At 35.8% G+C, this 17980-nt stretch overlaps 1 protein-coding gene across 2 annotated transcripts; it reads left to right on the top strand.

Moving 5' to 3' along the window:
• Positions 1–5758: 5758 nt before the first annotated feature.
• Positions 5759–17699, top strand: LOC103343174 (TMV resistance protein N-like). Of its 2 annotated transcripts, XM_089052820.1 has the most exons (5): positions 5759–6745; positions 13905–14964; positions 15102–15374; positions 15507–17140; positions 17348–17699. In XM_089052820.1, exons 1-5 carry the CDS (start codon positions 6159–6161, stop codon positions 17352–17354), a joined length of 3561 nt encoding a protein of 1186 aa, XP_088908946.1. In that variant the 5' UTR covers positions 5759–6158; the 3' UTR covers positions 17355–17699. The 2 variants fall into 2 exon arrangements, with proteins under 2 accessions (XP_088908946.1, XP_088908944.1); XM_089052818.1 differs by lacking the exon at positions 17348–17699 and having other exon boundaries at positions 5762–6745; positions 15507–17299.
• Positions 17700–17980: the final 281 nt, after the last annotated feature.

Below are 17980 nucleotides of genomic sequence, written 5' to 3'. Positions count from 1 at the left end.
AGTATCTTCATCTCTCTAGCATGAGTATTTATTGTTATAGTTTTGTAAAAGGCAGTTCTGCCTAAAAACAATTTAAATTCCATCAACCATTATGGCCAGATCAACCTCTTTATACTGAGATAAATTGTTAAAGTCCTCACCAGTCTGAGGCAAGAAAAGAACTTACTTGGGAGATATTCCTCACCCAAATTCACAATCGTTTGTTTGCAGAAATCAGTAACTTGGGGCGCAAGTTATCCATTTCAAACTAAGTCTGCTAGAATTTTTATTACTAGCAGTGGCACGCTCGCACACCAAAGAAAGCTGACTTGTTGACCAGTCTATGGTTCTCAAGGCAGTGGGGAACTTTGCCCTTCCATCATAGGAGTAAACGCAAAACGGGCAAACAAATTGATAATTATTTCCTATTGTAATTTAGATTTATTTCCTATTGTATTTAGGGTTAACTAATCTTTGTATCCTTCCTATAAATACCTCCATATTGGAGAAGAATATATATCTGAAAATTTGCCTTTTTTTTTTTTTTTTGACTCTATCTTAATATGGACAAGGGTTTTCTTTTCCTATTGCAATAGGAATTCCTAGAGAGTTTCTTGATGGGCAAGACTCTTAGGCAGATGCATATAAATATGGGTGCAACGACTTACCCGATCAATGTAACCTACACTAAAGTATTCACCCGATCTATAAATGAGTGTGTGAGGGGTCGGATTGAGGAGAAGAGATCTTGTATGTTCTTGATATTCCGACAACTCTAATGGAATACTAAAATACATGTGTTCTACTTATGTGCAGTCAATACAGTTTACATGTGGTGTCGGATCATAGTCTGCATATTTTAGAATCAAAAGAAATCACATGTTTCTTCATAACGAAGAAATTAGATGCCATGGTATCCTCATGATTGATCAAGTTTTCTGTTTAAAGTTTCCATGTTTAAAATTTAACATAATTATATTATGATATTGCAGCTATAACATTAGTTTAATTGATTTTGCTTATGCAAAGTGCATCTGGTGGCCATGGATATTACTCATTATATGCAGTTCAACCTTGGAAACTCTGATATAATTCAGACTTTTTGTAATCTTGAGATACATTCTAATTTCATTCCTTTTTTTTTTTTTTTTAAATTCTAGAATTTTCGAAACTTTCGGATGTTGGAATTGATTTGAACTCACTAAAAGTTAAAAAATTTCAAATAAAAATTGGTCGAAATTAGAATTTCCAATCCAACTTTCACACCTACAGATGCTAAGTACTTATTTCCCACAAAAGAAATGAAATCACAATTTCAATTATTCATATGAGTTTTATGCTTTATCCATTATTTTTTTCCCAAAAAGAGAGAGAGAAAATAGTTTTTATCTTTTTTAGCGTTTGTTAAAGATTCATTGCCCTGTAGGTGGGATGGGTAAAAGTGGGAAGGAGAAAGTGCTTGAGAAAGAAAAGAGAGAGCTTTGTCGTGAAATGGAACTAAAACTAGTTTCTCTAGGTTATTTTATTTTATATATTATTTCTTTCTTATATGAGCATGAATTATAATAAGTTATTAACCCCAGGTGAGCAATTTTATGTAGGATAACAAAAATACGAAGTTTATTGACTATATTTGTTACAATTTGATATAGGCCATGAATACAGAAGTGGTGGGTCTTTCACCTCTTTCTAGTGACTTGGGGAGCTAATTGATAAAACTAAAGTTGTCCGATTTATTATGAATTTGTGTTTGTTTAATACAATAATATATAACTATAATTCGAATTTCTGTCTGCATGGGTGAAAGTGGAAGAGCTCAACCAACTGAGTTACACTGAACTTGCTAAATTTAAACCTTTCAACACATATAAAATGTACACCAACTAGTTTTTATTACTTCCGCATAAAAAAAACTAGTTTTTATTTTAATGTTATTTTTTGTTGAATATTTGCAGAAGGAAGGAAAGTGGAGGAATTGAGAGAATTAGGGCTCGTTTGGGAGTGCTTTTGGAGCAGCAAAAGTGGGTGAAAGCGCTTTTGTCTTTTAAAATTGGTGTTTAGCAAAAATTGCAAAAGCGCCTTGGGATTTGGATGAAGTTCTTGGTACTCTGATGCCTCATTATCTAATCAATTTGAGTTCTTTATTGGTTATTATACTGTGTTAGCATGTAATCATAGTTCTTTCAACCTCAATTTTGATGTGTTTATCAATGTTTTGAAAGGCGAGGCGATGATGCGAGGTGTTTTAGTGGTTCTACGCGAAGCGTAAGCCTTTTGAACATTAATTTCTTTTAATAAGAAAAATTTATGAATAATACAATTAAATTATACAACTAAATTATACAGAACTTCAAATTACAGTTGCGAAGCATTAGAGAGAAAAATAGAATGGCTCGCTTGCAGTCTAAAGATGAAGAGATTTCTTGAAATTGATATAGATTATCTGATAAGGGTAGAAATTAGGGTTATACTATACAATATATATATATATATATATATATACAGAGAGCTTCCATTGAGGGATCCCTCAAATAAGCTTATTTGAGGGACACTACTTGTAGGCCCCACTATGGATTGTATTTCACTAATCCAAACCGTCTATTTTGTAGATACTCATTCAAAGATCATCTCTACAAAAAATCACTTGAATCCGATATCATTTGACTACTCAATTGAGTTATTGAAATTTTAGTACTTTCTTGAAGCACCGTGTTCATTGATTTTGTAAGACACAATTGGATGTCGAAACGATTTCCGATTTGTCTAATTTTTTGTAAGGATGATCTATGAATGAAGACCTAAAAAATATATGGTTTGGATCATTGGAAAAAAAATTGTAGGGTACCCTAAAGGGCGTCCCTCAAATAAAATTATACAAATTTATAAATAAACCCAATCCTAAACATGTATTTATAAAAAAAATTCAAGCACTATTTAAACATAGAAACACACCCAAAATCAACCCCAAAGTCAACTTTTTGGGTGCGTTTATAAATGGGTTTTGAGTGTATGTAATGATGGGTTTTGGGTGTGTTTATATGTTTAAATAGTATTTGGGTTTTTTCATAATTTCAACTCCCATTTTGGGTGTTTTAGTGAAACTCCGATAAAATTATTTATGGGATCCCTCAATAGAAAGGGACTGTATATATATATATATATATAAATATATATAATTTCATGTGTTAATATATTAATTTAGAAAAAAAGGCTACAGTCGCTAGGAGTTAGAAAAGGGCAAGAATCTTTGGTCTTTATTTATGAAAGTTCCTTGAAGGCTCCTTACCCACTTTCACTTTTGTATTGGAAGAAAGCGCGTCAGTGAAAATAGAAATTTCAGCGTTTGATGACTTTTGTGGCTGCCAATTTAGGCCCACATAGAAGTTGGTAGGAAACTGCTTCATCAATCCCTCATAAATCTGTCTAGAGAGCCACTGCAAAATGAGTTATGATGAAAGAATCTTCAGGAAAGAATCTTGAACCATATTACTCAGACGAAGTTATGATGCATTGACATATGGCCTATGAAGTATTATGAGAAGTGTCATATTACTCAGATGAAGTTATTTTGGACTCAACAGTGTTTAGAGAGAATAATATTTATTTGGAGTTTGACGTGTCATATTATAGGTCTTTGTATTATTATAACGATTTAAATGTAACAAAATGCAGGTAAATGCATTCAAAATCTTGAACAAAATACCTATTTATCATGTAGTGAAAGAAAGTGAGTCATTGTTAAAGATAAGAAGTTACATTGAAGGTTCGTACCCTTGAAAGTGGAAGCGGGCTAGGAAAAGTGAGTTCCCACTTGGGGTTTGAAAATGAAGATGAAAAAGACCTTGTTAATGTTGCTGAGATAATATGGTTACTTCTGTTGTTGAGATAAACAACTCAGAAAACACATATGAAAATCCAAATGTAGCACATGCACCCTCTCATGCACTGGCGGAGCCAACGAAGGCCCACAAGGGTCAACTGACCCTTCTGAAGTTTTCTAAATATCTCTTTGTTTATAATTCAATCAAAGTTATTAATTATGAAGTTTATATCAATAGGAAAATGATTAAATCAAATACAAGTATTATCAGTAGAATGTTGTTCTTGACGAAAGAATCTTCAACCATATTACTCAGAATAAGTTATGCTGCATTGACATATGGCCTATGAAGTATTATGAGAAGTAATGATGCGATTGTAGCTGCCAATTTGCATTATTTCAACACCAAGCACATTTTCCGTCTTTTTTTTCCCCTGATGAGAGCCTTTGCAAAGGACTTTTTAACATTTTGCTGAATTATATATGGTCATGTGAATTTTTCAAATGATACACTGGCAGACTTAGATTACTTATCTCTTTTCTTTTCTTTTCCTGCAAAAAAGAGTTTAATACCCAAAAGAATCATTACATGTTCCCTCTACTATTAGCTCAACCAGATGAACTGTACAAGTGGGAAGGGGAGGACCCATTACAATTCCAAAATCTCTGAAATATGGGATATAAACAAAGAAAAAGAAAAGGGAAGTGCTGCTCAAGAAGAAAAAGTTTCATTTCTGACATCCTCAAATGTAAAGTCCAGACGTAGAGCCTCATTTCTGAGTCAAAAAGTAGACGTTCCATCATATATTGAAAGAAAGCGCATCTGCCAAAAAATGAGAAGTTGCCTTGAAGGTTCCTTTACCCTTCACTTCAACACGTCGTAGGTACCGTCACATTACAAAGAAACTGACTCGGCTGACTAGTCTATAACTAAATCCCATAGAGATAGAGTCGTCAACATTGCTATTAGACTAGTTTAAGAAAAAAACAACCACTTTGTAGTTGTAGTTGCACTTGCACCGAAAGTTCTTCATACAATGAAATGAAACATTGTTACTAAAATATCCCTATAATCATTTGAGCAAAAGTGAAAAAAACAAAAGAAAAACTTTAGGTGTTTTTTTTTTTTTTTTCTTTTCAATTTCTCCATAAACTTTATCTAATAAAGCGGTTTTAAGACAACGAGATATAGTCCAGTTAAAAAGAGCCTTAACCTATAGACCAGAGGTCTCTAGTTCGAATCCATAAAATTCGTTTGAGTAATCTTTCAATTTTATAATTTCAAACCAAAAAAACAAAATCTTTGGATAGAAAGTTCATCATTTCAAAGAAAGCATGTCAGTGAAAAAAGAAATATCACAGTTTTACAACTTTTGTAGCTGCCAATGAAAAGGTAAAGGTAGTGCCCCTCACCTTCAGTAAGTTGCAACTGTTGGAACTTTGAATGAAATTCAAGAACCTTTGTCCCACATTGGTAGAAAGTAGAAAGAGTGAGGTCCTTATAAGTGTGGAAGTGCCACACTTAGTAAATGGAAGTGGGCCAAGAGAAAGCAAATTGGGCTTCCAAAACGAATTGGGCTTTGAATATTATATAAAATTATATAATATTTCATGGTAAAAAAGATGGGCCTTGGGGCACTTGGGCACTTTCAGATTTAAATTAATTTTTTGGTTACGAATTAATATTTTTTAATTAATTCGGATTAGTTTAGTTAACTGCTCACGGATTCTAAGTCCGAGTGCTAGGCTTAGAATACGATAGTTGAATCTGGGAGGCGCTACTTGTAGAATTTCAAGCACCGAGAAGGGGTGAAATTACTGTCTTTAGGATATTGCATCAAATCTACAAGCCTCTATCTCGAATTCAAGTCAGTTTTATTTATTATTTATATACTGTATTCTGTATTACAGATTGTTATAAATTTTGTTTATATAATTGTTTTAATTAGTCATTGATAATTGTTTTTCCAACAACATCTGTATATGCTTCAGCAATTAAAGACCGCGTCAGTAAGAATAGAAAATTCAGCGTTTGATGACTTGAAGTTGAAACGAAAGTTCCTCAAACATTCAGTAATCACGTCCGCATGGAAGGTGGTAGGAAACTGCTTCGTCAAGCCCTCATAAATCTAACCAGGGCGCCACTACCATACCCAATTCTTTGAGCTTCTGTTTAGTTGATCTTGATGAATGTACAAGTTAGTTGAGTTTGGCACATGGACGTGATTTTGTTGAGTTTGTTTAAGCCTTAAGCTATTTGTCATGCATATAAGCTTAGTTCTTACTGTATCGTTTTATTAAGAAAGAAAATCAATACAAAATCAGATAAGATTCTCTCTGCTGCTTGTTCAATTCTTCAATGTTCTTCAAATCCTTATTTAGGTTTATAGGGAGTTGGGCTACTCGACCTCAACTTCCTTCAAACCTGCCCCCTATGACCACTCAACCAGTCTCTTCTTCTCCTTCTTCTTCTTCTTTCGCTCATGATTCATCATGGACATATGATGTGTTTTTGAGTTTTAGAGGTGAGGATACACGCACCAATTTTACGGATCATTTGTACAAGGCCTTGTGTGATAAGGGCATCTACACCTTCATTGATCGAGAGCTTGTAAGAGGAGAAGAAATATCGCCAGCCCTTGTCAAAGCAATTGAAGAATCAAGAATTTCTCTCATTGTATTCTCGGAAAAGTATGCATCTTCGAGGTGGTGCTTGGATGAACTTGTCAAGATCCTTCAATGTAAACAATCAAAGCAACAAGTAGTTTTGCCCATTTTTTACAAGGTGGATCCATCGGATGTGCGAAAACAAACAAGTAAATTTGGTGACGCATTTGAAGGCCTTATTAAAAGGAAATTCAAGAATGACAAGGAGAAAGTGCTCATATGGAGGGAAGGTCTTACAGAAGTAGCAAATTTGTCCGGACATACTTTCAAGGATGGAGAGTACGTATATTTCTATCTTTATCATTACTATTTGTTACACATTTAACTGTATCCTATACATTTTAATAAGCATATAAAATACACTAGTAATATATAATTTAAAAAAAATTTGAAAAAGTAAAAAAGACATCAAGTCTTGTGTGCTGCCACACGTGGGTGGGTACAGGATTGCCACAGCAACTGCAGAATATTGGAAATAGAGAGTATTGTATGAGTCACCACATGATTAGCTAAAGTAACATTTCCATAAATATTACTTAAATTTATCTATAAAAAATGTTTTGATGAAGATGCCCTCCACTTTTCTCAATAGAGTAATTTAATTATGTAACTCATAATATTGGAAATTGAATAAATATAAAATTACGAGTACTTTTGCATTAGAATTTCCTTTTAATTTTTCCAGCTAAAATTATAGACACAATTGCAATTGATAATTGGAACTTGATTTAGCGAGGATATGTTTGTACTGTGTTATACGATTTTGTTAATCCAACTCTTATGCCAATGATGACGAAAATCTATCAAATTGGTTTGGGAGTTATTCTTGTTAATTCCATAAAGCCATAACACGTTTAACACTAACCTGAGTCTGACATGGTGCTGGTGCAAGGACTGGATGAAGCTGGAACGGATTGGCAGTGCAAAGGAATAGAAGTTCTTCTCCTGAGAATCCGATCCTTATAGCTATAACTCTGATGGGTGAATTTCTGTTTAGCTGTGTTGTGTTTTCCGGATCTAGGAGGGAGCCTTCTATTTATAAGCATCTCTCTAAGTGTCTTGCCCATCAAGAAACACTTAGAGATATCCTTCATGCTATAGGATTAATCCATTTCAATCCTTGTAGAACTAGGAACCCTTAAGCCTTCATTATCCTTATTAAACACTGTTTGAGGCTTGCCTAATCGAGATAGGTTTTGAGTTCCTAATAAACAATAAGTCTTAGTAATCCTAATTTGATTAGAAGATCACTTTAGTAGGTTTAATGTAATAAACCTTCTTACATTCTCCCACTTGATCAAATAATCAATTTAGACTTATTGTTCATTACTTAATGGCCATGTGGAACTCAAAATTCTCTTGTTCCTTTTATCAAGCCACTGTCATTTTGAAAAATTCATAAAGGACTATCGAAGTACATGGATATATAACATCTAAGACTTTTATAATCACATACATGAATCTGCAAAACACATAAGGCTTCCAATCGGATTGAAAACAAGAACTGCTTTTGGTTTTATCTGTATGTGTGACAAAACTGAACAGCTTCTTTGCCCACCCTTCAAAACTACCAAGGTTTCAATAATCTTTAATGACTCATTCATAGATTCAAACTGTAAACATAATGTTGACACGATTACAGTTTGGCCTTTGTTCTATTTGTCATCCATAAATAGCAAATGCAGAACATTGTATAAAAGTAATTCAATTAAATCTGCAAAATAAAACTGTCTAGATAAAACTAGTTAACAAAATCAAAATTAAAACATAACTGTAAGAACTCTAGCTCCCACTGACTCCCACTGACTTTAGGCATCAAAACTGAATTGCAATCCCATGCTTGCCACATGCCTTTGAAAAACATGATTAGGCAACCCTTTATTCAAAGGATCTGCAATCATAAAATCTGTGCCAATGTGACTTAGAGCAGTCTCTCCATCTCGAATCTTTTCCTTCGCAGATAAGAACTTTAAATGCATATGCCTCATTCCATTTGATCTCTTATTTCCTTGTGCAAAATATACTGCCGCAGTATTGTCATTCCATAGCTGAATCGGTTTCTGTATTGAATCCACAATTCTTAGCATAGACATGAAATTTTTAAGCCACATTGCCATTGAAGTAGCTTCATAAACTTCTAAGAATTCTGCTTGCATAGTGGAGGTTGACACATACTGCTGTTTCATGCTCTTCCATGCCACTGCAGACTGCAAATAGAAAAACAACTCCTGATGTGCATTTCTTAGTATCCCGGCATCCTGCAAAGTCTGCATCTGCATATCCTTCCAGCTGCAAATTTTCAACCTTTCTATAGACCAATTTGTACTCTTTAGTTCTCTGCAAATACCTTAATACTTTCTTGCCTGCAATCCAATGTGCTTGGCCTGGATTAGACTGAAATCTGCCAAGAACACTTATGCAGAATGCCAAGTCCGGTCTAGTGCAGACTTGTGCATACATCAAGCTTCCTACTAGTGATGCATAGGGCTTGTCCTTCATCTCCAATTTCTCTTGCTCAGTTTTAGGAGATTGTTCACTGCTCAATTTATCCCCTTTTGAGAAGGGAACAGACATCCTGCATACTTTCCCATGTTGAACCTTCTAAGCACTTTCTCAATATATGCCTTCTGACATGTTTATCATTTTCCTTTCTCTGTCCCTGCTGATTTCTATTCCAAGAACATAGTTTGCCTCTCCCAAATCACTCATATCAAAGTGATCGGACAACATCCTTTTAGTATCATGTAACATGGACAGATTGCTACTTGCTAGCAGAATGTCATCCACATATAGCAGCATGAGGATGAAATTCCTTCCATTGAATCTCATATAGATGCATTCATCCAATGGATTATCAATGAAGCCTTGGGACTTGACAACTTCATCAAACTTGAGATACCATTGTCTTGATGCCTGTTTTAGACCATATATTGATTTCTGCAGCTTGCACACTAAATTCTCTTCCCCTTTTGAGCCAAAACCATCCGGCTATTTCATATATATTTCTTCAATCAGTTCTCCATTTAGGAAAGCTGTCTTAACGTCCATCCGATGAAGATGCAGATCAAAATGAGCAACCAAAGCCATTATGACTCTAAATGAATCTTTAGTTGATACAGGGGAGAAAGTTTCATTGTAATCAACTCTCTTCTTGTGTGTAACCTTTTGCCACTAATCTGGCTTTATACCTGTCTATTTGTCCTTGTGCATTCCTTTTGGTTTTATAAACCCACTTGCATCCTATAGGTTTGCATCCTAATGGCAAATTAACTAGTTTCCATACTCCATTTTTGCTCATTGATTCTAGTTTAGATTCCATGGCTGCAGACCACTGTGAACTTTTGTCACTTTCCATGGCCTCGCTTGAAAGTTGCAGGGTCATCCTCGTATTGATGTCATGCTCTGATTCTTGCAGTAAACAAAGTAGTCATTTGACAAGGCTGGCCTTTTAGGTCTCGTGATCTCCCGAGTTGTAAATCGGAGCGCTGCTGATCCGAGCCGCTCGCTGATCTGCTCGCATTTCTTCCAGCTTCGCTGATCCGGAGCCGCTCGCTGGTCCGAGCCGCTCGCTGATCTGAGCGCTGGCCGAGCTGAGCCGCTGCCGAGCCAGAGCTGCTGGTTTTCTTCCAAAACTTCATCAAAAACAAAATCTGCTTTCATCTAATCCTTCCTCCTCTTCTTCAATAAAATTGCTCTCTGTGTTTCCACAAATCTAGTGTTATTTTTAGGACAATAAAATCTATAACCTTTGTCCTATCCGGATATCCTATGAAGAAACACTCACCGCTTTGGAATCAAGTTTCTTCCATAGGATTGTACAGCTTTGCCTCTGCCTTTGCATCCCTGTGTCCTTAGATGAGCCAAGCTAGGCTTTCTTTTACACCAGATTTCGTAGGGTATGTTGTTTGTAGCTTTGGTGGGAATTCTGTTGGAAAGGTAGTCTGCGGTTTTTAAAGCTTCTCCCCATAGAAAAGTAGGAAGCTTTGCACAACACATCATGCTTCTCACCATCTCTATTAAGGTTCTATTTCTTCTTTCTGAAACACCATTCTACTGTGGTGTTCCAGGATTTGTATATTGTGCAACAATGCCCTCTTGCTGTAGGAAGTTTGCAAAAGGTCCTGGATTTCTTCCTTTTTCTGTGAACTTGCCATAGAACTCTCCACCCCTATCTGATCTTACAACTTTTATCTTAGAATCCAGCTGGTTTTCCACTTCTGCCTTGTAGATTTTAAACATTTCAATGCTTTGGATTTTTCTGTTATCAGATACACATATCCATATCTTGAAAAATCATCTGTAAAAGTAATAAAATAACTGAAACCATCATGTGTATTAACTGGAAAAGGTCCGCAGATATCTGTGTGTATTATCTCAAGTAGTTTCTCACTTCTTATTGCCCCTTTCTTTCTGAGATTTGTTAGCTTTCCTTTTGCACATTCAATGCATGTTTTATCTTGTTCATGGTGATTAAGTGGTGGGAGAATTGATTCTTTGCATAGGAGATTCATTCTATCTTTCGAGACATGTCCAAGTCTCTTATGCCATAGTGTGAAAGATTCTGCATTACAAGGCTGTTTTGAACTTAACACATTTATCATCTCTGTACTTTGATTTGGTAATTTGCAGTTCAAACGAAACATTCCATCGATCAATAAACCATTACCAATAAAACTTTTATTTCTGAAAATGGAGAAACCAGACTCATCAAAATCAAATTGTAAGTTTGATTTTACAAGCTTGCTAACTGATAACAAATTCCTTGTCATAGAAGGAACATAAACGACATCAACTAATTCCAAAATAAAACCTGAATCCAACTCAAGACTAGCTAAACCAACAAAATCTACTCTAACTCTTTCTCCATTTCCCACGAACACCTTCAAGTCATCCTTGTTTGGCACCCTCTTTGTTTTGAATCCCTGCAAAGAATTAGTCACATGAACTATTGCACCACTGTCTAACCACCATGAATTAGATAAAACTTCAACTGTATTAGATTCATAAATCACAGAGACATTTTCATGCTTACCTTTTCCCTTTTGTTTCTCCAACCAGCGCTTGTATCTTCTGCAATCTCTCTTTAAATGTCCAAATTTCTTGCAGAAGAAACACTTCAAACCTACTCGACCCGTGCCCTTTGCAGACTCATCTTTCCTTTGTCTGCTTATCTGTGTTCTTGTTTTTGGTCCATTCCTTTGGTTTAAACTTAGTATCCTGCACCAAATACACTTGTTCTTTTCCTTTTCCTTTCTCGATACTTTGTTCTTCCTGACACATATACCTATCAAATCAGCAACTGACCATATCTCCTTCTGAGCAATATAAGTTGTTTTCAGTTGTCTAAAAATGCTAGGTAGAGAATTAATAGCAAAGTGTACCATCATGGTTTCATCCACATGGACTTTTAGAGCCTTCAGCTTGTTTCCTATCTCAAGCATGTTCAGAATATGAGTTCTTATGCAGCCTTCTCCATTGTATTTCATATTTGTCAGCTGGCTCATGAGTGAACCAATTTCAGCTTTCTTGGATCCTTGGAAGTTTTCTGCAATAGCTTCCATGAATAGCTTAGCACTCTCACACATAATACGCCTCTGACCTCTTCTGAAATAGACCTCCTCATGATCAGAATTGCCATTTTGTTGGCCTTAATCCACTTTGCATATTTAGTCTTAGTCTCAGCAGATGCATCAATCGCAGGTACTGATAGAGCTTCACCAGTAAGAACCATCTCATAATCCAGAAGTCCAAGAGCAATTTCCACATCTTCTCTCCATTTCTTATAATTTGAGCCAGTGAGAGTTCGAATCGAGTTATGATTGACTGTACATGTTTAAAACAAGATAAGCACTTTATATATAAATTTCCCCAGAACTTTAATCAAACATACTTAATCACATCTTTGGACAATGATTCAAGCATGCTTATTGACACTGGAAAACGAGTAGATGTGGATTTCCTGAGCAAAAGATCTTCTACATCCTTAGACAGAAGAAAACCTTTCACTAATCCATATCTATCCATGTTCCATGTCGATCCACCATGATGCAAGACATATCAAACTGCTGACATCATTGGACAGAAAGCCTTTCGACATGTTTTGCATCATGGTGCAAATTCTGATCATAAACCTTGAATCATGCAATGGTTGAGTCGCTTTGGCTTACTCAATCACGGCACAAGAACTGTAAGCTATGATCTGTAGAAAACTTTAAGAACATGATAAAGTTCATACTTTATACTGTTATCATGTTCATACTTTATAACTTAAAACTGTAAGTTATTTATTCTTTAATTTTCCTGCACGAGTTTGTTAGGTATAACATGATATAACTTATGCTCTGATACCACATGTTAATTCCATAAAGCCATAACACGTTTAACACTAACCTGAGTCTGACATGGTGCTGGTGCAAGGACTGGATGAAGCTGGAACGGATTGGCAGTGCAAAGGAATAGAAGTTCTTCTCCTGAGAATCCGATCCTTATAGCTATAACTCTGATGGGTGAATTTCTGTTTAGCTGTGTTGTGTTTTCCGGATCTAGGAGGGAGCCTTCTATTTATAAGCATCTCTCTAAGTGTCTTGCCCATCAAGAAACACTTAGAGATATCCTTCATGCTATAGGATTAATCCATTTCAATCCTTGTAGAACTAGGAACCCTTAAGCCTTCATTATCCTTATTAAACACTGTTTGAGGCTTGCCTAATCGAGATAGGTTTTGAGTTCCTAATAAACAATAAGTCTTAGTAATCCTAATTTGATTAGAAGATCACTTTAGTAGGTTTAATGTAATAAACCTTCTTACAATTCTGTCACTTATTGGGTACACCTTCTACGTGCTTCTTTATATAATCATTTTTAGTAATTTTAAGTGGTTATGGAGAGAAACACTTCCCATGTACTTCTTCATAAAAATGATTATTAACCTATCCAGAATCACTCCCAAACGAGTCATCATAGAACTTCATCATTTGAAGTAGAACACAGTAAGCCAAAGTCAACTCAGCTAGCTAACAAATAATTTCTCTGTAAGAAATCATTTTGCATATCGACTTTGAAAACCGATGATATCTACTTTTTAATGTTTGATTTAGATTGCTTTGTAGGATCTTATGCTGCTAAGTATTATATGATAATTTCGTCTTGACAAAAAAATGTGAAACCGAATAGCGGCAACAAGTTGAGCAACTATTACGTAGTGAGAAGTATTCTGTTATAAAAATATACAACTGTAGTGAGAAGATTTATTTTCTTGGGTACTTTTGTAATTTCGATAGCTGTAAGGAGAAAGTTCAAAATCCATATATTAATATCTTCAAAAGGCATACAAGTATAAATGATACATAACATTAGGTTTGTGGTTAAACAACTATTACGTACTTCATTATGTTTAAATCTAATTCATTAAATATGTCTAATTTGGTTAAACTGGCAGGTATGAAGCTACATTTATCAACAACATCGTTGATGGAATCTTAAGCCAAGTACTGAGACGCACATATTTGGATGTGGCCAGCCACCAAGTTGGAATTCAGTCTCATGTACAAGATGTGAAAAAGCTTTTAGATGTTGGTGGGAATGGTCGTCGTATGGTTGGGATATGGGGAACATCTGGAATAGGCAAGACAACAATTGCAAAAGCTATATGGAATGCAATTGCCCATGAGTTTGAAGGAAGTTGTTTCTTGCCAAATGTTAGAGACAGAAGCTTAGTCCAGCTACAGGAGACTCTTCTTGATAAGATTCTAGGCAAAAATTGGAAAATTCAGAGTGTTGATGAAGGAATCGGTGTTATAAAAGAACGGCTAAGGCATAAAAAGATTCTATTAATTCTTGACGATGTGGACCAATTGGAGCAGTTAGAAAAATTGGCTGGAGATGATTGGTTTGGTGAGGGTAGTAGAGTAATCATTACTACAAACAATAGGAGATTGCTTGATAATCGTGAAATTGAGTTGATATACGAGGTGAAGAAGTTAGATTACAACCAAGCTCTTGAGCTTTTCAGTTGGCATGCATTCCGAATAAGTGAACCTCGAAAAGATTGTTTGGAACTCGCACAACGTGCAATAGCTTTTGCTGATGGCCTTCCACTAGCTCTAAAAATTTTAGGTGCTCATCTTCGTGGTATAGATATACGACATTGGAAAGTCATATTAGATGGTTACAAAGGAGAACCTTATACGCATATTGAAAGAATACTTCAAAAAAGTTATGATGCCTTGGATGATTGCGCAAAAGAATATTTTCTCGACATTGCATGTTTCTTCAAGGGTGAATGTACGGGCTATGTGCTACAAATAGTACCCCCAAAATTCATTGAAGAATTCCTTGATAAGGCATTGATAACTATTGAATGGAGTAGGATTTTAATGCACGACTTGCTAGCAAACCTGGGCAAGGATATAGTTCACAAAGAATCCCCCAATGATCCTGGCAAGCGTAGTAGATTGTGGTTTTACAAGGATGTCGAACAAGTTCTAATGGAAAGTACAGTAAGTATCACATGTGTTATTATATTTAATTTGACAAGAAAGAATACCTTATGTTAGCTTAATTTTCTTAACAAAATGTGCTTGCATTTTGGTTTGTGCAATGAGTTCGTTTCCTAATTAGTGCTTTTCCATCTTAGGGAAAAAGAAAGATTAAAGGCATCATGGTGAAGCTTCCAGAACGAGCTGAGATAACTTTGAATCCAGAATGCTTCCGTAATATGGTGAATCTTCAAATTTTCATAAACCATAATGCATCTCTATGTGGGGACATTAACTATCTGCCCAACGCGTTAAGATGGATTGATTGGAATGGATATCAGTCACAATCTTTGCCACCCAATTTTCAGGGAAATCATCTTGTTAAGTTCAGTATGCCTGGCAGTCATATCAGACAATTGGAGGGATTTAAGGTATGAATTTGAAATTATTTCCATCCATTATATATAATTTCAAAAGGAAAAAAATGAAAAATTGTTTTCTAAGTTTTTGTCTTTTGAACCGTGTGAGTAATTATTTCCTGTTTTTGTGTTCTTCTCTCACAGCATTTGCCAAACCTGACATCTATGAATTTGAGTCAGTGTCAATTCTTAGAAAAAATCTCAGACTTATCCGGAATCCCAAACATAAAGTACTTGAATCTAAGTCAGTGTACACGTCTGGTTGAGATTGATGATTCTGTTGGACTCCTTGATAAACTTGTTGAATTGAATCTTCTCGGATGCGTTAAGCTTACGAGGTTTGCAACAAGACTTAAATTGAAATCTCTTAAACTACTTAATATTTTTGATTGCGAAAGCCTTCAGAGTTTCCCAGAAATAGAAGTGGAGATGGAATCATTAGAGACTTTGTTCATGTCAGGAAGTGGCGTAAGAGAATTGCCTTCATCAATGGCATATCTTACTAGGCTTGTTGACTTTAGAGCTGCCCAATGTGAGAACCTTACCTATCAAAAAGTGAACTCTCAAGTTTCATCCAGCAACTCCGAAATACCGCTGCTTTCCAACCTATCAAAAAGTGATTACCTCGTGCCCCTTGATTGCTGGTACACATTAACACTACTTTATCTATCGGGAAACAATTTTGTCATTCTTCCGAGATGCTTTAACAAATTTGTCAACTTGAGGGAGCTTGGCTTCAGTAATTGCGAGAGTCTTTTAGAAGTTCCAGAAGAAGTGCTTCCACCAAGAATAAGATCCGTAGAGCTGAATAACTGCACATCATTGGAAAAAATTCCAAAACTGGCTTGGGTATTGCTGGATAACTGCACATCATTGGAGAAATTTCCAGAAATCTCAGGGTGGGAGGATAACTTGGAGCTGAGTTTGGAAAATTGCGTTAGACTACGTGGCTACGACATCACAGAAAATATTTTTCGGAATCAAGTTTCTGTTTCTCATCCACATAGTCATTTCGAAATTCTTCTTCCAGGCGATGAAGTTCCAAAGTGGTTCAGCTGTCGTAAAGATGCAACACTAGCTAAAGTTAAAAAGAAGGAAGAGGAAGAAGAGGAGGAAGAGGAGGAAGAGGAATACGAGGCTCGATGTGAAGTTAGTTTTGAAATTCCTCCAAATTTAAAATGGGAGACGTTAAGATTGGTTCTATGTGCTTTTAATATTGGTTCTGCCAAGATTCTTGTCAATGGAGAACTCGTCAATACGATAGATATTGGAGTATATGAGAGTCATTTTGGATTATTGGAAGGTCATGTGTACCTAAAGTCTATTCCATTATTGGATAGGAAAGTGTACGAGTTTGAGTTTGAAGAACCACTGACGAAGCAGGGTAATACGTGTCAAGTTATGCTTGACATTTTAGTCAACGAGCCCACACCCGTTAAAATTCCCAGCGGGGTCCACCTATTAGGCCACCAGATTGCTGATGTCAGTGAGACTGATGTTGTTGATCATGGGCCAACGCAGTTGTCACCTGATGTGATGGCAGTGGACGATGATGTTTATGATGATCAACACCAAGACTGCGAATTGCTTTCCTTGTCTTTAGCATCAAAGACTAGTCTTGGCAAGAGGCCTCGCCAATCAGATTACATGGCACTTCACGATGATCATCGTGCTAACATCATCGACATTGGTGATCATGAAGCTCAAGGGCTTACCTTGTTTACAGGACCAGCGGATCACCAAAAGAGGAGGCACATTGATCTTAATGAGGAGCCAAAGTATGTAAATCCATTAAATTTTGAATGATATCTTTGCATTTTCTGGTCATATATCTGCGTTTTGTGTTCAATTCAAATTTAGCAATATTTTGCTGTGCATCTCTGGGGTATATGTTGTAGTTTTCAGGGTGTGAGTTTTTTTTTCTTTTTGTTTTGGGTTAAATCTTTTTTTTTTTTAGCACTCTATATTCAATATTAAATTTTCAGGCAATGAGGTTCCAAAGTGGTTTATGTGAGCCCCAGCTTCAGCTGTCGAAAGGAACCCAATTTCCGGCAATGGTTTGGTAATCAAGAGGTGTGTTGAGGCGTCAACAATTTCTGAGATTCCATTTTAAGTTGCATAAGGCAATACCTTTCTTCTCAATTGATGCATCCAGCATTTATCCATGGATGAACAAAGCCGGATTTATCTAATGCTTTCATTCCACACAAATATTTTGTCTATGATTCTTCTATCTCATTCACTGGAATTGATGTATGTTGGGGACAAAATTTAACAGATTTATCTATTTCATAATTTCCAATCAAGGTTTATTGAAAATCAGACATTAATTGTAAACAGGCATCCAAATATTTCCAACATATTTATGTTGAAAGATTCTGTCTCATTATAATAGTGATGTTGCTGGTATTGGCAAGGTACAAGAATCCCAGCATGTCTAAATCATGTGAAGTTGCTGCAACTCAACTGCAGCATTTTCGATAATCCTGCAAAAGACACGAAATGGGATTTGGAACAATTGAAATTGCAAGATGAAAAGTTTGATGGGCAGCCATAGTATCATCCATATTTTGTAGTTTTTGAACTCCTGTCTAGATTGCGAATGGATTTTGGTTCTT

This window comes from Prunus mume, linkage group LG5 (assembly GCF_029339155.1).
Source record: "Prunus mume cultivar Tortuosa linkage group LG5, ASM2933915v1, whole genome shotgun sequence".
NCBI classification, from domain to species: Eukaryota; Viridiplantae; Streptophyta; class Magnoliopsida; order Rosales; family Rosaceae; genus Prunus; species Prunus mume.
The sequence above is the reverse complement of the archived record's forward strand: the minus strand, read 5'-3'. Positions and strand labels throughout refer to the sequence as shown.

Coding starts and splice junctions, on each gene's coding strand:
- LOC103343174 (XM_089052818.1), top strand. CDS start 6,159: ATGTTCTTCAAATCCTTATTTAGGTTTATAGGGAGTTGGGCTACTCGA. Junction 6,746..13,904: donor CATACTTTCAAGGATGGAGA/GTACGTATATTT, acceptor TTAAACTGGCAG/GTATGAAGCTACATTTATCA. Junction 15,375..15,506: donor GACAATTGGAGGGATTTAAG/GTATGAATTTGA, acceptor CTTCTCTCACAG/CATTTGCCAAACCTGACATC.